General features: G+C 36.1%; 1 protein-coding gene across 9 annotated transcripts in view; it reads right to left on the bottom strand.

Moving 5' to 3' along the window:
• LOC125349993 (sodium channel protein type 1 subunit alpha) overlaps positions 1-23,662 on the bottom strand; it is a 76,030-nt gene that overhangs the window by 46,574 nt on the left and 5,794 nt on the right. Inside the window, exons 2-12 of one of the 9 annotated variants that reach the window (XM_048344257.1) lie at positions 17,805-17,923; positions 15,650-15,739; positions 12,918-13,046; positions 10,945-11,036; positions 9,724-9,993; positions 6,279-6,342; positions 5,893-6,034; positions 5,103-5,309; positions 4,553-4,558; positions 1,826-2,107; positions 239-586 (exon numbers count right to left, since the gene is read on the bottom strand). In XM_048344257.1, the coding sequence (XP_048200214.1) occupies positions 239-586; positions 1,826-2,107; positions 4,553-4,558; positions 5,103-5,309; positions 5,893-6,034; positions 6,279-6,342; positions 9,724-9,993; positions 10,945-11,036; positions 12,918-13,046; positions 15,650-15,739; positions 17,805-17,923 (1,749 nt within the window). Of the gene's footprint in view, positions 1-205; positions 587-1,825; positions 2,111-4,552; positions 4,559-5,102; positions 5,310-5,892; positions 6,035-6,278; positions 6,343-9,723; positions 9,994-10,944; positions 11,037-12,917; positions 13,047-15,649; positions 15,740-17,804; positions 17,924-23,662 lie in introns of all 9 variants that reach the window. The other 8 variants (XM_048344260.1, XM_048344261.1, XM_048344262.1 and 5 more) reach the window with 8 other exon arrangements.

Genomic DNA, 23,662 nt, shown 5'->3' with positions numbered 1-23,662 from the left:
GAAGTAAGTGCATTCAGGTTTGTGCAGGAGAGTGCTGAAGGCTTTCTGATTTAGTTTGTTAGTTACTTAGGGGTATCACAAGATGCAGGTACATTCACAGCCTGACCAACCAGAAATCATTCTCAAGAGGTTCATTCTGTAGAAATACTGGCTGGTTGCAGCAATCATGGGCCAGCCATGCCTGAACTATTGAAAACTTCCTTACATTGTCATCAGTAGCTGGCTTATCTATTATCACCTCTGGCAGAAGCTGTCCAACAGGCGATGTAGGAACTGAAGGTCCACCAACCAAGGAAACCACGCCATTGCAATCCACAGTGCTGTGCATCTTCCCGTTCGCTGGGAACACGGCCAGCATCCGGGAAGACCTGCTGGTCTGGCTGAGGTTACTGTTGCGCCGCTCTCCGTGTCGTCTGGGCACGAACAAGGAATCTCTCCGGCTCTCATTATCCTCAAAAGTACTGTGCTCGTCATCAGCAAAATCATTCTCAGACCCCACATCCTTTGCTCTCCCTCTAAAGCTGAAAAGGCTCGTCCTGCTGTTTCGCCTTGGAGAAAAGAGGGAGCCCCGGATGCTCAGCAGAGACTGAAAGTGTGAAAGAAATCAATCAATGAAAGGTGAAATTGGATTGCCATAACTCTTGGAAGTGCACCTGCATTCCACATGTTCAAGGGCATTTCAGCATTCTTTAACAATATATGACACATTTCTTTTGATTAATGTTCTAAACTTATGGGCATTCGTTTTGAAAAGTGGGATTTCTACCTTTAGTATTAAAGAATGGGGCTGCAACCTAGAATAGTAAAAAAATATATTTTTTTAAAAATCTGAACCACCATTGATCAACTTGATATGAAACATCCTTGAGCATCTAGTTATAGACATGTCAATGTTTAATGAATTTTTCTTTTACTCTGTGTGTGTGTGTGTGTGTGTGTGTGTGTGCGCGCACACACACACACACACTGGTCCTGGGGCTTGAACTCAGGTCCTGGGCACTGTCCCTGAGCCTCTCTCTGCTCAAGGCTAGCACTCTACATTTTAAGCCACAGCACCACTTCTAGATTTTTTTCTGTTTATGTGATACTAGGAATCAAACTCAGGGCTTCACGCAAGGCATTAAGCTAGGCAAGCATTCTACCACAAGGCTACATTCCCAGCCCTATTCAGTGTATTTTTATGGCAACACATCTGGATTTATTTTCATGACTTTTAATTTTCAAGGAATTCCAACACTTTTCACCAGTTATTTTAGCCCACTTTTCTAAATCATTTTAATTATTTAAAAATTGTGAGTATTTTTGAAAATGGACATTCAAATTTCTGAAATGCAGAATGATATGCTATTTGATAAAATGTATCATGATTAATTCTTTCATGCACATGCATTAAGAAGGGAGGAGAAAAATAACATTCAGTCATAAGCTATCTGAAAGGACATACTGATCAGTTAGTCCTAGGTTCATATTTTTAAAAATTGTTTTTGCTAAAAGAACTGAGGATCAGAAAAAAAACAAAACAAAACATTAGTTACAGACAATGACCAGATGGTAGTATCAGAATGCAATTCCAGGCCATCTGACTTTTAACTCAGTGTTATTTCAAGCAACCTTAGATTGTTGGAGTACAATTTTTGTATATCTTATTACATATTTTGTTACATAATTATATTCACCCCTACAAGCTTGAAATCAAATATATTGGGTTGCATATTATAAAAATAGCAACCAACTCAGTTGGTGAATATCTCTAATGCCATTTTAATTTTTCCCATCTCTAGTATTCTCATTGTTCCCATGCATCTGGAGACTCAGCCATGCTTACCTGGTGTGGTGAAGAGTACCTCTTTTCGTAAGTTAGCCGGTTTCCTTCAATGGATAAGCGAAACCCTTTCCTCCTGATGCTGTCTTCAGATTCAGATTTATGGAATTCATCCTCATCTTTCTCTTCCCCCCCAGACTGCTCTTTCTGTTTCCTTTTCTTCCTTCGATTTCTCCTTTCCTTAGCACTCTTAGAACTCAACTTCGAGGCTTCTGAGGAGCTGTCGGAGAGCCTTCCTGCTGCACTGGGCTCTCTGGAATGTTCTGAGGCAGTCGTAGCTGCTGCCTGCTACATTGAAGGGAAAACAGTTTTAGCATGGCATGAGAGAAGTTGTTATTTTTCTTTAACAAGTTCAAGTATATTCATGGAAATTCCAAAATATATTTTAACTGATCTCACATGGAACATGCTCTGCAAATACATGAGAACTTTTTTTTTTTTTTTGGCCAGTCCTGGGCCTTGGACTCCAGGCCTGAGCACTGTCCCTGGCTTCTTCCCGCTCAAGGCTAGCACTCCGCCACTTGAGCCAGCTGCTGGCCGTTTTCTGTATATGTGGTGCTGGGGAATCGAACCTAGGGCCTCGTGTATCCGAGGCAGGCACTCTTGCCACTAGGCTATATCCCCAGCCCCACATGAGAACTTTTTGTTTCTACCTAATGAAGGCTTTCAGAAAATCCAGTTTCTCCCCGGTAACTATGACATCTGTGTGATGCTTCAAGGACCACAGATCTGAAAGGAGCCACTGGGTTTCAATGAAAAGACAAATTCATATTATTTTGTGGGACTTATTCTGGGACTTACTGGTAGTTAATTATAATTTTTCCCTTTTTTCAAAATGTAAATTAGAGCATGTGAGAAAAGCTGATGTGTTACTTGAAGCCCTACAAAAAGAGGAGGATGATATAATGGACTGAAGCCCTTTCTCAGTTATTTTAACTGGATTGTTTACTATCTTCCAGATATTATCACCCAACTTCATGGATGACTGTAAAAATCCCTTCCCACCCATTCATGATACTCTATACAAAAGAAAAAAGCTAACATTATTACATCTACTAAGCAAGGCAAGGTGTTGTTCTATTCTCCACAAACCTCTCTCATTGTTTTCAATGTAGCACTGGTTATTTGGCTATTGCAGGCCATGTGGTTGGCTGATTACATATGGTACTGGTATGAAGGTAACACGTTAGTGTGTGTGTGTGTGTGTGTGCGTGCGTGTGCGTGTGTGTGTGTGCATGTGTGTGTGTGAGTGTGTTGGTTGGTTCCATGGTCTGAACTCAGGGCCTCATACTCTTGAATGGTTTACTTGTTCATGGCTAGTGTGCTACCACTTGAATCATATCTCCACCCTAGCCTTTGGCTGCTTAACTGGAGATAAGAATTTCATGGACATTTTTGCTCCAGCTGGCTTTGAACTACACTCCTTAGATCTAAGCCTTTTGAGTAGATAGGATTATTGGAATGAAACCTTTGGTGCCTGACAATTTAGCATATTTTGATTGTTGTCATTGTTGCACAGTAACTTCAATACCAGACTCTTGCATATAAATTAATATACTTGAAGGTACTTTCTTGTTTAGTAAAGACAGAGAGTTTGTACATTACAAAGAAGACTGAGGAAAGATGGAAATGTTAAGTAAAACAGATTAAATCTATGTATGAGCCCTGACATCCACCATAAAAATAAGTAATCCCTGTTACAATACCTGATGTACAAAAGGTTAATGATGCTTGTATGCCTATTGGATACCTCTGATTAATAGAATATTGTATTACTTGATTACTTTCTTATAAAGGAAATTTAGCAACTATACTCAAAGACAATATATTTTGGTGAAAGTAAGAGGAGACTTTTAATAAACAGATGAATATATTTTTATGTAATAAATAATGTTTTTTTCTAATAAAAGATTATTTTCTTTAGTTTTCCTGTTATGCCAATATACTCATTCAGTAAAATTTTCTAAATAACCAGACCTCAAAAGTCACATCCTACCTTTTATTCTGAAAATAGTAAAATGATCAAAATAACATAAAGAAGATGTATCAAGCTTAATATCCAAAATGTCTTCAAATAATTATATGACACAATTAAACCAAATGAAATTAAATAAATGATGAAAATATAGAAATTCTTACTTTGAACTTTCTCAGGTACTTTTAATCAACCATATCTCTCCAATACTGTTTTGGAAACAATTACCAGACACTAGTGGCTCACACCTGAAATATTAGCTATGCAGCAGACTGAGATCTGAGGACTGCAGTTCAAAGCCTGCCTAGACAAGACAGTCCATGACACTTTTATTTCCAACAAATCACTGAAAACAGCCAGAAGTGGAGCTGTGGCTCAAGTGGTACAGTGCTAACCTGGAGGAAAAATAAATCTCAGGGACAGCACCCTGGCCTGGAATTCAAGTCCTAGGACAGGCATACATAATACCAAAAACACAAATGTTCATCGCAGCATAATTTTTCATAGCTAAAGTATGGTACCTACCCAGATGCCCCTCAGTGGAAGAACGGATCAGGAAAATGTGGTACATATACACAATGGAATTTTATGCCTCTATCAGAAAGAATAACATTGCCCCATTTGTAAGGAAATGGAAGGACTTGGAAAAAATTACACTTAGTGAAGTGAGCCAGACCCAAAGAACTATGGACTCTATGGTATTCCACATAGGGAATAATTAGCACAGGTTTAGGGTAGTCACAGCAGAGGATCACAAGGGCCTAATAGCTATGCCCCTATGAATGCATAAGATAATACTAAGTGAAATGAACTCCATGTTATGGAAACGAGTGATATATCATCACTGTTGTAATTACTTTCAACATGCCATGTGAAACTGTAGCTTCTATTGTTGGTGATCCTCTTGTATCCCCTTCCTGTGGTTGTACCTGCACTATTGCTGTATCTCATCTGAGTACAGTGGAAACTGTATATACTGGTATTAGAACTAGGAAAGTGAAAGGAAATACCAAAATCGAGAGACAAAGGATAAAAAGACAAACGACTACAAAAGCAATACTTGCAAAACTGTTTGGTGTAAACCAACTGAACAACTCATGGGGGGAGAGGCAAAGGGGGAGGGGGAGGGGGGAATGAGGGAGGAGGTAACAAACAGTACAAGAAATGTATCCAATGCTTAAGGTATGAAACTGTAACCTCTCTGTACATTACTTTGACAATAAATAAGAAAAAAAATACCAAAAAAAAAAGACAAAACAAAAGGTTTGTGCTGTGAATAGAAGAACATCTGCTTTTATCCTTTACCTGAGCTGCTTCTTGCTGCTTTTTAAGCTGTTCAAGCATCTGCTGAAATTCTGCCTCTTTCTGTTCTGCCTCTTCCAGTGTAGCTTGATTCTGCTCTTCATAGGCCATGGCCACCACAGCCAGAATCAAATTTATAAGGTAGAATGAGCCCAAGAAAATGACTAGCACAAAAAATATCATGTATGTCTTCCCAGCAGCACGTAGTGTCTGGAAAGAAGAATGTCAAATTTCCAGTCAATATTATTTATTGAAAAGGTGGCTTCACCTCACCTTTCAACTTGCCTATGTGTCTTATACAATGGTCATCATGTTATCCACAGGCCTTCCTACTTCTTTCACTGTCTACTTCTTTAAGCCACAGTTTTTGCATCTCCTTTGATTTAGACATTCTCCTGATCTCTACAAAAAGAGAATTTCTTATGGACCTTAGATAAAAGTTAGAGATGAGAACTAACTTCTTCCTACATCTGCTTAGTTTATATTACCTCCAACCTCAAGGAGAGTACTTGAGGGAGGAGATGGGGCTAAGGGAAGGTCTTGCCTTCTGACTAGGAGAATCTGTGTCTAAAAAGTGTAAAAGATAAGATTAAATCAAGGAGAACTGGGGAAATACTCTCCCTGGCTTTACTCTGCAGAATAATGTGCTATGATCTACAGGACAGAAAAACTCAAATCTCTGTTTCAAGGTTTTTACTCTCATCTATTTTTTTCTGGGGTTAGATTTCATCACTCACTTCATGTTCCTGTATATGTTAACTTAAATGCACTATGGAACTCTTCAGATTCTCACCAGTTGGTAAAGATTTTCCCAGAAGTCCTGAGTCATCAGTCGAAATAGGGATAAAAATGCCCAACTGAAGGTATCAAAGCTTGTGTAACCATAGTTAGGGTTTCTACCAGCTTTTACACACATGTATCCTTCTGGACATTGGCTGGAAACAAGGAACAAGAAAATATAAAAATTCTATAGCTAGGCTCTAGCCTAGAAGATTTACTGTTTTGATTTAATATGTCTTGTCTAATGTATAAACAACATTACCCTTTATCAATAAACTTAGGTACAGGAAATTAGTGCAAATAAAGTTAGTTGGTTTTTAAGATTCACTTTCCATAGAAAGAGAGGAAAGAGGCATGTGAACATATGTGTGCCCCTCCCACCCCCAATTGCTGGCTTACCCTGCATCGGAACTGTTTCCACAGAGTAGTGCATCTAAAAAACCCTCTAGGAAATAATGATATCCTGTTTGAAAAAGAAATTCACAGAACAAACATTTGCATTGTTATAAAGAAAGCCACTTACAATGAGAAAGCAAGAATAAGTCCTAGTTTTAAGTTCACAGATAAGTTTTCAGAACATCAGGTCATTCGGAGACAAAAACACTTTCCTGTTTTCTTTCCATATATTAGATATTACATTAAGGACATTACTCTTAAGCTTTGAATTAATCATTTAGTTAGTTTAAAAAAACATTTAAAATTGATCCATTAGTTTTTTTTAACTAGGTTTGTTCTGGTTAGGTAAAACTATATTTGGCTGAGTGTTTACTCTGAAAATTTGAATTGCTGTAGAGTCACATGATTGAACATTTAATTGTGCAGTAAAGATTATGGCCGAATGTTTACTGAAACTTTAGTAAAATATATTTTCCTTTAAGCATTATCCTTATATGAGCAAGTGACTTCTTGATGCTTTTTAAGTAATTTTTTTCTAAGTAGCTTAATAGAGTTCTGCTGAAATCCTCAGCATTAACATTTTTACTGTGTGTGCTAAACATAACTGTGATATAAAAATGAATTTTATGCAAAGATCAGGATTTAAAATTAAATATATTTTAGAAAATGAGGGCATTAAATACACTGAATCATGCAGAGGTCATTCGTTATTAACATAGGAAGAAATATTCTCATAAAATAAGTTTTATTTGGTAAAGTAGAATGATTTTTTTTTTTTTGCCAGTTCTGGGCCTAGGACTAGGCCTAGTTCTAGGCCTGAGCACTGTCTCTGGCTTCTTTTTGCTCTAGGCTAGCACTCTACCACTTGAGCCACAGCACCACTTCTAGCCATTTTCTATATATGTGGTGCTGGAAAATAGAAAGAAGGGTTACTATTTATAGATTTTAATAATTAATAAATTACAATGTAAATTATAGTGAATTTACATTTTTACCAATATCTAGAATATAACATAAGTACTTTACATTAAAACATGTATAAATTGTATCAACTACTAAAATAAATTAAAGTTAAAATATGAAGATGAAAATAATTACTATAGGTGAGCATTAGTTTAACTCAAATCTTCCTGTTTCTAGCAATTTTCTTTTTAATTTTAACACCAAGATGTGTCAGGTCTGTGAAATGCTCCTTGGTCTTTCACTTGCTTTGCATTAGAATGGTTAAATCAAGAAACCCCCTCATTGTGTTACCTGTTATACTTATGATATATACGTGTATATACAATATTATACTCATTATCCTATCATTTATTTATAGTAGGGTTAATATTCTCAGAAATTAGTCATAATCACAATTATTTCTACATATTATAGCTTAGAAATGAATAGCCTTTAAATAAAATATATTGCATTGAATAAGCAAACAGAAGGGAGAAAAAGAAACATGTGGAATTAAATACTCATCATTGGATTTTGCAAGGAAAAATACTATAGAACCACATAAGAGGAAGTACTACTTTTCTTTCTAAATATTCTGACCTCTATAAACAGGAAGATTGACACAGAAGGTTTTATGTTGTTTTATTTTGTTTTGTTTTGCTGGTTCTGGGGCTTGAAATAAAATCCTGGGTGCTGTCCCTAGGTGATTTTTTACTCAGGGCTGAAAGTCTACCACTTGAATCATAGCCCCACTTTCAGCTTTTTTGGTTGTATTGGTGATAAGGGTGCCTTGGACTTTCCTGCCCAGGTAGGAAAGCCTTCCCCAATCCTCAGATTTCAGCCTCCTGAGTAGCTAGAGTTATAGATGTGAGCCACTGGTTCCTGGCAGACAGAGTTTAACTGTTAATTAAAATTTTTAAAAAGTAATAGGACTATGATGATTTATGGATAATCTTTTGAAACTGAAACTGATTTAAACTTATATGTATAATGTTTTGCTCATAATGCTTATCTTTAATGCTATGAATTTAATTTTCTATCATGTCCATATTTACATTTGATCCCAAATAATCCTTTTTAACAAGAATAATATTACAACAAAATGGTAAGAATGCATATATTGGCAGTACTGGGGTTTGAACTCAGGGTTCATTCTTGCTAAGCAGTCTACCACTTGATTTGCTAGCCCTTTTACATTGCATGTATAAATACACATGTGTGTATATGTATATGCACATTTGTGTACGCATGTTTATATATTTACCCATATATCCCTACATGCATGTATATATACATTCATTAATTTTTTGAGGCAGAGTCTTGCACTTTATCTGGGCCAGCTAGGGTTGTGAACTTCCAATTTGTGCTTCCTTGTGTCACGGAGATGACCGATGCGTGCACATAGCCATGTTGCTTCTTCACCTGTAATGACAGGTGTGCACCACTTTGCCATGCCATTGGTCAAGATAGAGTCTCAAAAACCCCCTTTGCCCCCAGGGTTACCTGAGACCATAATCCCCTGATCTCCACCCCCAAAAAAGCTAAAATAATGGGCTTGAGATCCTGAGATCCACTAAAAGTCCATTTTAGATTTTTTTCAAGTTGACTATGACCTAATATATTCTTGGTTTCTTTGAATATAAGAAAAAATACGAACTAACAAATTTTTACTAGGGAGTAAAAACCCTAATTATATTCTTAGAGTATCTGATATTACACAAAAATTGGTGCACAATAAATTTCAAGAGTGGATAGCACTAAACTTAATGATATCACATGAAGTGACTAATGCATGTTTGTGTGTTGCTTTGGCATTTCTTTAATCTAGAGATTTACAATGGTGCAGTTTGTTTACTAGCATATGATTATGTAGCATGGAAGAATTACTTCATATTACACTAAGATACTTTCCAGATCTATTAGTATGTGACTGTGGTGGTGTGTCTTTTTGAATATTATTCTATCAGCCAGGCACTAGTTGTGGCTCATGCCTGTAACCCTAGCTACTCAGGAGGGTGAGATATGAGGATAATGATTTGAAACCACCCCAGGCAGGAAGGTCCCCTGAGACTATTATCTCCAATTAAACACTAGAAAACAGGAAATGGCGCTGTGGCTCAAGTGGTAGAGCACTAGCCTTGAGCACAAAGAGGCTCAAAGATTGTACCCAGGTACTGAGTTCAAGCTTCACAACTGATAACTGTCAGTACTTCAAGAAATACCAAATCACAAGTAATTTTCTGTGACTCATTCTATTTGTTTGCTATAGCCTGTAACTAAAGCTTTTTCCTGCTTTTACTTTTTCCCTAAGTAGTAGTTACTCATCACTTCATAATAGTAAAGACATAGCTGCATGTAAACATCTGGAGTCTAAATTTTATGTATTTAACATGCTTTGCTTTAAGGCCATTTCCTTTACCAATGAATCATGTTTTAGCACTCCTTGGGAAATATTGCTACTGAAAGATGCTGGAATGCAAAGAAGAGACATAATAGAAATTCTCACTTGTATCTTGAATATATGACTTCCAGTCAAACTCAAAGACAGTTTCATTTATAAGTGTGCCATTGTAATCGACAGTAATGTTCCTCTCTATGCTATGTTCCTCAAGTGAAGCGTTGGTGGGAGGCCATTGTATACATTTATTCCTCAGATTGCCCATGAAGAGCTGCAGCCCAATGAGCGCAAACACACTCAGACAGAACACAGTGAGGATCATGACATCGGAGAGCTTCTTTACTGACTGAATCAGGGCCCCCACAATGGTCTTGAGTCCTGAAAGAAAAAAAACTTATGATGATGAAGACATATACATCTGGAAAAATAATGCTTGACATAGTTCCCTGGAAGCACAGAATTTTTGCATAATATGAAAGGTGCTGGCAGCATGAATCGAGGGCAGCACTCCCTGGAAAGCTGTATTGCTTATGGACATGAACTCCAGACCTGTGAAGGTAGAGATCATGAAATGCAGTCTCTTAGGGTGAGAGGAAATGGTGAGGGGTTCATGATCTTCATAAAGTCTACATGGAGAAAGCATCTTGCACTTTTTTCTGCTATTAAAGTTGCCCATACTCTCTTCAGGGTCAGGCATTAGTTTTATAATAGATTACCATAGTAAATGTATTGAAATGTCTTCAAATGTATTTATAATCAAAAAAGGTTTTGCTACAGAACTGGAGGTAATTTGAAGTATAATGTCATTATGAAACAAATCTACCATGAAGACTTACATTGTTCTTTATATTTTTATACCTTGTCTTTTGTTAGTTCCTTCAAAGGTTTATATATAGGGATCCAAGGCATCAAAGAGTAAAAAAGTAAAGACTGATACAATTCAACAGGGAGCAGATCCTTAGTAAAATTAACATGACAAGGGTGGTAGTATGGCTCAGGTAGTAGCTTGCCAGCTTGAGCAAGAAAGCCAGGGCAAAGCATGTAGCCCTGAGTTGTGAAGCTCAGTGCCAGAATACATACAAAGCGAACTAAGAAAGAATCACAAAACTGGCATGACAGAAAGCAATAACTGAATATTACAGTGTCTCATGCAAGAAACTGTTAAACTCCAAAGCTGACAAAACGTGTATTTAGATAGTAAGAATCATTTTCTGTGAAACACTGTAATTCCCAATTTTCTGTATTGTTTTGATTTTCTGTGACCTTCAGCAAAAATTCTGAGGCTGAAAAGCATGATGGGTCAGCCTTGGTGTTTAACCTAGGTCTCACCTGGAATGACTGAAATGGTTTTCAGTGCTCGGAGAACTCTGAATGTTCTCAATGCTGAGACATTACCCAGGTCCACAAACTCTGTCACATATCTGTAATGGGGGATTCACACACAAACACAATGACAAGATACAAGGACCAGTTGTAGCTACAAGGAGCCTGTGCCTTTTATTACTCATGTCTTACCTGCAGTTACAGAAATACTTTTCAAAGCTCTCAAGACCAAAAGCTGAAACACTGTCTAGGCTTGCATACTCTAAGCAAATCTTAGCTCTTCAGTCATGAGCTGGATTCATATTACATTTTTGGCTCTTTTCAAAAGATCTACTCAGTAGTTTTACCTGATACATATTGTAATTGATAAGTTAGAAATAAGAACCTTCACTGTGACTTTCTTGTTATAGTTTAATATCATTAAGTAAATGCAAACAGTTAAAAGCATGTATTCCTATTGTCATATGTGAAGGCAATGTAGTCACCATTTTAGTAAGTTAGCTGTGTCTATGGTTTTAGTTTCAGTTGGAGATGGAAGCCAATGAAATTTCCCAACAGAAATTTAGACATAGTAAGGTATATTGCCTTATGTCTTTTATGTATAAGTTAATATTTAGCTCAGGAAGCTAAAATATGAGGGCTGTATACCAAAGTTAGCCTGGGCAGGAAAGTCTGAACTGCAAGTGGAGCTATGAGTCAAAGTGATAGAGTGCTAGCCTTGAACAGAAGAGCTCAAGGATAGAACTCGGGCCCTGAGCTCAAGCCTTATGACCAATAAAATATCTGTCTCTCCATCTACCTATCTATCTACTTACCTACCTACCTACCTACCTACCTACCTGTCTTTAAGTAGTTCCCATTTAAAAAAACAGTTTATGAATACAAAATATCTTGGTCAATGTCACCTCTTTCAACATTCTCACTGATTTCTCCTCTATCCACCCCTTCCCTCACTCTCCTTAATGAGAGATGACTAGAGAGTGTGATGAGGGATTGGCATTTCCTAACAGAATATGAAACTAAGTGCAGACTGGCAGTTTTTTCAGCTCTAAGTCTGCAGGAGCCACCTTTCCTCTTCTCCACCAACTCTCACTTGCATGAGACAAAGGATGCTCTGGAAGGAAGAATGGAAGCAAGTGTGCTGGCCAACAGCCTCCCTGTTCTTCTGAAGGGCTATTTCTGAATGGCTTCCCATTATTGTTCGGACTCTCCTATTAGGGAATTTGGCTACTAGAGGTTTAGGGTGGGAGAAAGAAGGATGGGGACACAGCAATTATACACATTACTGAGTGAGTATGGAGAAGAGATAAGAATATCTTGTATATGTTTGAGGACAAAGGAAGAGATGAAGAAAATGATGAAGTAAAAGAGCAGAGAAAGAAATTAAATAGGCAGGAGGGGAAATAAAAGCAGAGCATGTCTGCTTTTGAAGCTGAAATATCAGTTTGCTGATAAAATAATAATTTATTAAATTCATAATCTATCTAACATCTCTTTTTCCTTGACAGCTTGATTTGCAAAGCTTTTTCCATGCTAGTAGATATGTATTTTCTATTACTCAACCAAACTAAAGAATTTTGGAGATTATATAGTTTGATAAGGCCAGTGGAAATTTGTCAAACCAGGAGAATTTTTGTGACTACAATTTTTAAATTCATTCTTCACAGACACATAGTATGACTATGTTTTCACATTAGTGTGTGTATATGTATGTATTTGTGGTGAGAGAGTGATCTATGTGAAATTTGCTAACAGATATATATTTTAGGTGAGAATTGTAGTCTCATCTCCTGAAAAGCCTTGTCACAGTGCAATGTCTTTGACACTAATGGTGATAAGTCAAAGTCCAGAGCTTAAATGCATAAACCATCCCAATTATTATATTGATATTATTATACTGATAAAGTAAGCCTATTGTTTAGAAACACCAGCAATAATAGAAAACCAAAGTCTTTTGAAATTTCAAAAAAGACACTTACGCAAAGGTAATGACAGTGAAGTCAAGCCAGTTCCATGGGTCACGAAGGAAAGTAAAATCTTCTAAACAGAAGCCCCTTGCAATGATTTTTATAAGGGATTCAAAAGTATATATACCTGTGAAGGTGTACCTAGAAATAAGTACCCCCAAAAAGAACAGATAAAGAATCAGAATTCTTCGAGAATATATCAATTCCTTATCCTTCTCCCATTGACTAGATGGGTATGAAAATGTAAGCTAAGCAAATAATTTTTGTTTTCACAGAAACAAACCATAGCTCAAAATTATAATTCAACTCCCACATACATGAAAGATTGTTTTTCCAGTGATGTAGATAGGGGTGTGAGAAGTATGCAACCCATAAGAGTCAATGTATTTCCTCTGTGAAATGGCTTGGAAAGAACAGAAAATTAGCTGATGAGTTCTGTAATCTTACATAAGCATCCTATGATTTTCCTGCAGAAGGCAAAAAAATCCTCAATTTCAATTATTTTTTAAGTACAAGAAAACATTGATAAATCACCAAGTGTTACTTTTCCCCTATCATTACCATAAGCTAAGTTATTGAGAAGGTACTTGATTAAAATCAAAGTATCTAATCCTCAAGCTAACAGTGGAGCTTTAATTTAAATATCACTTTACAGACATTCAGAAACTTCGGATGTTTCAAAACTGGAATCTCTTATTCTGACGTTGGCGTTTGAGAGATGCACAAAATCACCAAAACTAGAGTACTTGAAGACATGAAGGTTCTAACATATTAATTTCAATACTTTCAGAATCATTGTGCATCTAATATTTATTACAATATCCAGAGCTGATCCATTTTTTATTGGCTCCAATTTGGAAGCCTCAGAGATAGAGGTTCTGGAAAAATCACATAGTAACTATGAAATCACAGGAATTGAGTCTTATGTGGTCTGAGCAGGTAGCTCCAGGGCCACAGTAAATATTCCCAAATTGATTCAGTTCTAAAAGTTGTCTCAGAAACAGTCCATTAATATCATCAGTAATACTTTCAATTTCTGAAAATGTCAGTCAGACCTTCAGTTCTGTTAATGAAGCCTCAGTCTCCTGAAATATTAAGTTCCAAGATCTTGAAATTTTGGAACTTTTAAAGTATATTTTTATTATCTTTAGTTGTGCAAAAGAGTAGCCATTCAACAAAGTAATTTATGAATGCAATGTATCTTGATCATTTTTACTCCTTTTATTATTCTCTCCCATCTCCCCAAGCCCCACTCTTTCCCTCAATTTTTAAAAATTTTGTAGGATATGGATTGCATTTTATGATTGCATTCTCCTCTCCTTTCTCTCTTCATTTGTCTACCACCCCACCCCTTTGACTACACTTCCTATTTTCAAGCACTCATTTCCTAGTGTTTATTTACTTGGACTGTGAACCTTCCTAAGGAATTACATCTTTTTCAGTTTTAGCTGAATCTATCGTATTCAGTTAATACACTTGTGTACACTTGCAAAACTCCCTGAAGTATTTAAGTATTTGTTTAAAAATTAATTCTAGCTTCCACACTTGGGATGAATCATGCATTCTCTCCCTCTCTGGGCCTGACTTATTTCACTTGACTATTTCCCCAGGTCCTTCCATTTCTTTGTAAATGATGCATTGTCATTCTTTACAGTGGACAAGTAAAATTCCATTGTGAATGTATACCACATTTCTTTTTTTTTTTTTTTTGGCCAGTCCTGGGCCTTGGACTCAGGGCCTGAGCACTGTCCCTGGCTTCTTCCTGCTCAAGGCTAGCACTCTGCCACTTGAGCCACAGCGCTGCTTCTGGCCGTTTTCTGTATATGTGGTGCTGGGGAATCGAACCTAGGGCCTCGTGTATCCGAGGCAGGCACTCTTGCCACTAGGCTATATCCCCAGCCCCTATACCACATTTCTTAATCAATTTGTCCATTGAGGGATATCAAGGCTAATTAATTTTTTTGTAGCCAATGTGTGTGTGTGTGTGTGTGTGTGTGTGTGTGTGTGTGTGTGTGTAAATACTAGCACTTAAATTCAGGTCCTGGGCATTGTCTTTTAACATCTTTGCTCAAGGCGGGTGCTCTACCCTATGAGCCTTTGGTGAGCCTTCTGGCCTTTGGTGGTAAATTGGAAAGAGGAGTCTCACAAACTTTTCTACCCAGGTTGGCTTTGAACCACATTCCTCACATTTCAGCCTCCCCAGTAGATAGGATTACAGGAGTGAGCTACCTGGCACCTTGCTCAACCAATGTTTTTGATGATCACATTTGAAACTGATATAAGCCTGACATAAAATATAAGCACCTGACAAGAATGAAAACACGTGAGATTCCACCTTGCTTGTTCGTGATGTTCATAACTTGCTCATTTTGATTCTTAATTCACTGAATCAATCTGGAATGTAACTGGAACTAAATTCCATTATATATTGACTCTGATCTGCATTGCTTAAATCATATTTTCTTTCACCATTTTAGATTCTAAAGGAAAAGTGGTGAATGTACAGGAATGATGGATTTCTGTCCCAAATAGGGACAGTTGAAAGGTGGTATTAGAGCTAACACCAGCAAACCTGAGGGCCAGTATTGCCTTGTTGCTGCATTATTGTATCTCTAATAATGACTATGAAACATGTCCTTCAAGCTATTTTAATGATACAAAGACATAGTTTCAAAATAATATGCATATGTGTATATGATAACATTTTTATATGCTTAAATATTTAAAATATAAATTGTACTTACTCTACATTCTTTGTCCAATCTGGAGGGTTACTCATTGTCATAAACACACAGTTTGTCAAAATAGTGCACATAATTAACATGCTGAATAATGTAGGTTATAGTTAAGGAACACACAAAAGAAAATCCAAATAATATATAAAACTCACATTGAAACACCTTAGACAGAGAAATTTGTCTAATCATTTTAAATTCCATTTTCTTCATCTGTAAAAAGCTGGATAATAAAGTCACTTTCATAGAGTAGTAGTTTTGATTAAGTGAGATAGCACATGCAAAGATATTGTATCAATAAAGGGTATTGCTTTTCCAACTGTTATTAAACCAATACAGTTACCTCACAGAGAATGATGGTGTAGAGACTGTGTTTGTGACAACTGGAACTATGACATTTTTGAGCAAGAACTGTTAGTTTGAATGAATTCCGGAAAATATTAAGTGATTGAAGAAGAGCACATATCTGTAAAAATGAAATGTCTTCAACACATTATCCAATGTAATTGAATGCATGACAACGATTTATAGACCAATACAACATGCTGCTATCTGATGTTGCACTATTTTGACTGAACACATTCAAGCACCAGCAGCACTGTTAATAATTTTGAAGATTGAACATAATTGGACTATAATTAAAATTCAACTTAAAAAAATAAAATAAAATTCAACTTTATTATCCTTTCTGCCATTCGTTTCTCTCTATATCTTCCCATACATTTATAATGGATCTAATAAGCAATTACATTTCATCATGTTGGTGTGTAGCTAAAGTTAGTAAGATAAGAATAGAGCAGTGCTTTCAATATAAGAAACTATACCTTTAAGTGTTAGCTTGAAGAAATGAAGACAGAATTATGTTGCTGAAAGTGACTTTAAAAAGCCAGTTAGCCTTACCATTACATTTTAGAAATAAGAGAAATAAAGGGTAAATGAGATAACCTGACTCAGAATTCTGGAACACAAGTTTCTGCCTTCAGGTCTTGTAATAGCCCTACTAGAGTTGATTTCCCAAATAAAAATTTTCCATTCAGCAAAAAAAGAAAATTTCTACCAATGACCACAAGGTGGCACTAGAAATATAAACTAAGATAGGGAAACTTGCTGGCAAAAATTCTGATCACATGATTCATGTTTCAGATCTTTTTAGTTAAAAACACTGCTACAACTAAGGCAACTCTTGTAATTAGCTTAAAACTAGAATAAGCTTTAGGATTTTTTATTAGAGATTGACCAGCATTTTACATTATAACGTTTAAATTTATTTTATTCTTGTTTATTTACTTACTTTTTATTCAGTGTTGGAAATATAACTCTAGGCTCTAAGCTTTTTAGGTAAGTATTCTACCACTTGGATTTTTAGCAAGTTCATCATTTTTCATTTTAGCATTAAAAAAGTAGTTTGAGTTTATAATAACGTGTCTGTATTTGTTTTTACCCAAACCACAAAAATCACAGTAAATTCTACTGATAAATATGAATTTATGAGTATAATATGAGTATAATTGAACAAGCCTTTTAACAACAGGACTCACATGCCAAATAACCTATTACCTTTGGAAATATAACCTTAATTTTTTTAGGTTCCAAAGTCTTTACTAAGCAACCACTTTTGCAATGTAAAGTCAAAATTCAGTGACAAAAGTTTTAAATTTAGCCAGTATTCTCATATTTCTTTTACAAAAGTCATAGAAATTAAAAAAAAATTAGCTCAATGCTGGCTGAAGTCTCTTGACATTCTACTAGGGAAAGGAAAAGCTTCCCAGATTATTTTAAAGTAACAGTAAAGTGCTGTATATCATAGTCATGAATAACTTTGACTTTTGAAAGTGTGTCTCTTTGATATTTTATCCCTTTTCACTGAAAGTTCTACATGTCTTTATACGAAGATACGAAGCATAATTATAATAAGAGATTTGTAAGAGCCACAAGCATGTTTCAGAAATATACCCCTATATACATACATGTATAAAAACACATATAATATATAATAAGGACTTTTTAAGTTGAAGTGACATCTATGCGATCAATCAACTTCAAGAATAACATGTTTATGACCAAAGAGGTGGACAATAGAATACAGACTTTTCTCAGTTTTATATTTAGCTACCAAGCACAGATTATATGAAAAGAGTCAATATTATCCACTTAAAAAGGATATGAATGTACCAAAATCTTAATAGCTATTTTTCTAAGAGGGTTGAAGGGAGTTAAAATGTACAGGGCAGAGGTGGCACTGAACCGGAAGATGGCCTTCCCTTTATTCAATACTATAAAAGTCTGCAAGATAGGAACACAAAACAGAAGCATGAAAGCATAAACCATTTAAACTCTACTGTTTACTTTGTCGGTGTTATAATGATTAATTCCGATGTTGCACAAGAAACCAAGACAGATACAACTTTTCAGATCAACCATAAAGAAAATCCAGTGATACTACATTCTTCTTAGCTGATACTTACCTGAAATTTTATTGTACTATAGGCATTTAGCCAAGAGAGTTTATTTTCTTAATATTTTCAATGTCTGAGTGAAATGAACTTGAGTGGACATTTCATTTTCATGTACAAAAATCTTAAAATGCTACATTCCATTTATAATGATTTCAACTTTCCTAAGTTAAATCACTTGAACATTATTTTTGAAGATTGTGAAATCATTCAACAGCACCAAGGTTATTTTTTAAATTATTCTTTTACCATTTATACTTATAAAATAAACATTATCACTTTATTGAAAAGAGAAAATAAAAGCAATCACCATCAAACTCACTCTTGCCTTACTTAGATGGACATATTCCAATAATTGATTTCTGGAGGCTGAGCTCCCTAGAGAGGATCTTTTACCAGGAGTGGTAAATTCTGTATACGGATTTCTGAGTTAGCTGACACATTGAGTTCTAATCCCAGTTGGCTGTCTTCACTCATGTGCTTTCTTTACATAGAGGAGAAGCTCAAGGATCCATGGATGTGAAAGGAATTGCATTCCAAAAAGTTAGTTGATAGAAACCAGCAGTGGGTAGACAAACAAATTAAGGGTTATTTTATAATAATGCACCAAGGACTTGGCTATTCTTAAGACAATTATCATACTCAGAATCAGAGGTTCCAGATAATTGTTTTCTCTGTGAAACAAATTGAGGAAGGTAAAGTTTAAGATTTTCATTGTTGCTGTTTTTGGTGGGACTGAGAATCTACAATCCAGGGCCCCCAGTACAGCTTTTAAAATAGGAATTCATCCATTTTGCAAAAGCCATGTGATTTAGCCTTAAGATATATAACTGCACAGAGCCCATTATGGCTAGCAAACTATATCTTATCATTTAGACCTTTGCACTTGTTTTGGATTGAAGACAGGGTCTTGATGCTAGGTAAATAAATGGTGGGCATACAACTCTCAGTCCTCCCGTTTCCCCCTTTCTGTAATAGCGATGCTTATAGCTCTGCCACCTTGCCTGACATTTTATACAGTGTTTCTTTGAAGCATCTTTGCCAGTTCATTCCTTACATTGTGTCTTCAGGTTGTTAATACATTTACCATTTATTTTTTCCGATCTGCCTTCAAAAGAGTAATCTCAAAACATTTACTGACTTGCAGCTTGAAAATGGAACCTTCTATCCTGTTAAAGATATAGGTAGATGACCTCGAAGGTGTGGGGAAAATGTAATCCTCTAACCAGTTCTGCTCTGCAAATTACTTCTACATCAAGATAAATAAAAATATTGAGACAGTCTGTGTTTGGAAGTTTGGAATGCAATTCAACAAAAGGTTCGTCTGTTGAATCTAACCATAATTTTTTTAAATGAGTGGGTTTTTTTTTTAGTTTTTGTGTGTCAGTTTCACTGAAGATTTTGAGAATTAATTTCACTGTATTTTCATCTTCACAGTAGTGAGAGAAGCAGTGCTCTCATTCTAACCTCTGAAGAAATTCTCTTTATCATCTCTGAGTGTGAATTTGGATATTCAGAAAATTGTGCCAAAAGTTTATTTTTGGGGTGAGGATAGAGATTCAGCTGTTCTTACAAGGGGCACAATCACCTGTTGATTTCATCTCCTTTTTTTTTCTCAGATTCATTCAGTTTTTCTGTCCCTAAATGACACAGTGAAATCATCAGAAAAAGTGGACAGACTCACTTGTGCAATGTCGATGCCTTTGTTTTAGGGAATTCAAGCATTCAAGAACACAGAGCAAACATGAGCTAACTCAGAACTGAATACAGTCCACTTCTCCATCCTATACTACTTGTTACCTCATTGCTCCCAGAAAACCTGATGGGAATACTGGAAACTAGAATAGAGAATGCAAACTCTTCAAATAAGATTCTCCTCATTTCAAATCATATTGTAAGCTAATTTTGAAGTGGAGCTAGTGATGCACAGAGATAATAAGGAAGGAATTGGAGCCTCTACAGGCTCCCTGCACTACAGATTGAAGGGCAAGAATAAGCATCCCTGGCAATTAATTGTTTAATGATTTAAAAACCAACATTTGGAAAAGCTGTGTTGATTTACCTTGTGTTAAAATGGCAGAGTCTGAAATAGAATGTCTTGTTCAGACAAGATGATTAGCAAAACTCAGCTCTGTTGCCTGATACCAGTGAGACTTTGCAGTTTACATTTATGTAATTTCATTATCTCAATCGAGAAAGGGATCAAATTGACTTAGATGACAAAAAGTTTGCAACTAACTCAATGAGTCAGATTTTGATACCTTATATTTTGCACAGTTGAAAATGTAAATAACTTAGATGATTCTATAACTGCAGAGCTGTGAATCTGTTTTTGTCAGCTGGCAATTATTTTTCAAAAGAAATTGTGAATAACTTCCCAAACAATCAATGATTATATTGTATACATGAATGAAATTCTTTCTCTGTACCTAACTGCATAGTCAATAAGAAAACAACTATAACATTCTAGTAGAAGTTATTATTTATGAAGATGTTTTTGGGGCAACCTAGCCATCTTTCCCTATCACTGTACCTACTGATAAAACAGATTTGTTTATAAGCATTATCCAGGATGAGCATTGAATAAGGCACATTTTTCATATACATATATACACACATCTGTAAATATACATTTATGTATAGTATCGATTTTAATTTAGATACCATATCATTTAATACAGAGTTGAAAAATAAACTCTAATGTTGTTTAATTTACAACTTTGTCAGAAGATGACTTAAGATTTATTTTGTATACCTGCACTAGAACTAAGTTTACAGATACAGGCAAGAAGTACCCTAGGAAAGTGATGTATGCTGATGAATAAAAAAAGTCACATTTACTAGTGTTTGTGTTTATTCTTTTGCTTCAAAGTTTAAAATACAGGTAATTTTTCACCTACTGCACTAGTTTTCCCTCCCCCCAAAAGTCTTTGAAAGTTAATCACTTTGAAATGTAAATGTACTTTCCTATAAGGTGGAAAGTGAATATATATTTTCCACTTATCCCAAAGTCTATGTAATTCCCTGAGGATTAAGCCTTGAACCTGAAGCTTTTTAAATGTGAAGCAAGTGTTGTGCTCCTAAGGTGCATCCTCAATTCTGTGTAACTTTGAATGAGGCATAATTCTGAATTAATGGCACTTAAAACATTATTAGTACACATAAGATACTAACACTTTGAAAATGGCATCAATTCTACATGAGGTTAACCTTTAAGCACGCATCCTTGTTACAGCCTTAGAAGTCAGGGAGGAAATTTGGCTCTAGTTTCTGCATCGAGGTGGGCTCCACATTTCCTATGTCTATGCAAGTGATTTGGGGATTGTAGTAGGGAGGAGCAGAATGAGAGCGACACTGAAATTTTCAGGGCTGGGAATGTAGCTTAGCAGCAGAGTGCTTGCATAGCATGCATGAAGCCCTGGGTTTGATTCCATAGCACCACATAACCAGTAAAAGCTAGAAGTGGCACTGTGGCTCAAGTGGTCAAGAACTAGCCTTGAGCAAAAGGAAGCCAGGGACAATGCTCAGGTCCTGAGTTCAAGCCTCAGTACTGGCAAAAAAATAAAAAAATGTTTCAGTATGAAGTACAGCATGGGTCAAAAGATTCCTATTAGTACACATCACTGGAAACACCCCTTATTTCGGATCAGGCTATGGAATATAATTCTATTTTTTTCCTAGTGAGAGCTCTTGAAATACTTTACTTCCTCATTTGTTATATCTTGGCTCCTTAGGTAAAGTTTCCTTCCTACTTGGGCTCACCACAGATTCTTTACATGACTTTGAAGTGATCATGTGATATTTAGTATTGTTCTCTTGTGGTCTCACTCAGTTTTCCTATTTAGACTAGAGATAGTAAGTCCAGAGAACAACTCATCTTACTTGCTTATCTGTAATCCATGACACCTCAGTATTCATCATTCATCAATTTAAGAGTATAGTTTTCAAACCATGATCTACAAAGTAAAATGGGCACAGAGACTGAGGGGAGGGGCAGTAGATATCTGCCCATTTTTTTGCCATGTAAGTCACTGATACCACATCTGACAGTCTAAGAAAAGCCCTAACCATGGATGATTGTGTGTTTGTGTGTGTGTGTATCTGTGTATGTGTGTTATCTCATGATTTATAAATGCTGTAAAAATTAACAATTTAAAGTCTATTTCATTATTCCATACAAACAAGAGTATGGGCTTAACCTTTCACATGTCTCATTGTTTTCAAGATTTTGTAAAATTGCTATATCTGACTTTAGGTGGGTGGAATAGGTAGGGAATTAGGCAGGTGGAGAGAAAATCCTGTGGAAGGAACTTTCTATATTCTCATCACTCAAGGCTTTTGATGACTTGACTTTTACTTGAGCACAACTAAATCAGAAACAGCATCCACAGAGTTCTAACACGGAGAGGTAAAGCATTTTCAACCCTGTATGAGTAGTACATATTGTAAATATGATATACGATGATATGCTTTGTTAATTTTTCTTTGAGGCAAGAGGAAAAACTGGAGTTCCAATTTTATTACAAATGTGCTGTGTAAGAAATGTGGACAATATTCATATCCGCATCTCAGTGGGGAGGGCTATGTTAATACCAGCATTAGGCTTGTCTTAAGGATAAGACAAAATAGCATATGTCTGTGTCCTTAGCAATTTTTTTTTTTTTTTTTTTTTTTTGCCAGTCCTGGGCCTTGGACTCAGGGCCTGAGCACCGTCCCTGGCTTCTTCCCGCTCAAGGCCAGCACTCTGCCACCTGAGCCACAGCGCCCTTTCTGGCCGTTTTCCATATATGTGGTGCTGGGGAATCGAACCCAGGGCTTCATGTGTAGGAGGCAAGTACTCTTGCCACTAGGCCATATTCCCAGCCCCCTTAGCAATTTTTAAACTATCAAATGAAGATAAGAATTAAAATACATCTATAAAGGTTTATCTATATATGGATTAATTTCCCTTATATTTCCCACCGTGAATATCTAATAAATATTTTATTATACTTTAAAAAATCTTTAAGATGTATCTCTGCATATTTAATAGACATAGTGAAGAACATTTCAAAGCAGCACCAGTTTTCACTTTTGAATTTTCAGGTTCAAGACCTTTTCCTCATACTTTGTATCTAAAAAAATATTTTCTTATTATTTTCTCCTATTTGAAAATTGATCATTATTAGATTCTCTTTCTATCCATCATTCCCCACTTACATTTCATCTTATATGGTGCTTCTTTTCCCAACAGATTTCTGTTTTGCTCCCTTTTGAGTCCTCACATCCAAATTTAAATGTCAATTATTTACAGGAGTACAGCATTCAGGTTTCCTGAGCTGATTCTCTTTGGGAAAAAGTAGCTCAGAGCCTTGTCAGAATCTGATGGGAAAGGAACATTTAAAATCCTTTTATAAGTTGATCCCGACCACCAAGTCCCTAAGATTTTAATTTCACAAAGACAGGGAATGCTTGATTGGTGAAGTGAACAGTCAAAGACACTAGCAGCCCATGACATGAGACTTTGGGCTTGCAAAATAGTAGGAATAGAGAGGCATGGGAGCAGTTTCAGGTTTAGTAGCATTCTATC

The sequence above is a fragment of the Perognathus longimembris genome, chromosome 4 (genome assembly GCF_023159225.1).
Source record: "Perognathus longimembris pacificus isolate PPM17 chromosome 4, ASM2315922v1, whole genome shotgun sequence".
NCBI classification, from domain to species: Eukaryota; Metazoa; Chordata; class Mammalia; order Rodentia; family Heteromyidae; genus Perognathus; species Perognathus longimembris.
The sequence above is the reverse complement of the archived record's forward strand: the minus strand, read 5'-3'. Positions and strand labels throughout refer to the sequence as shown.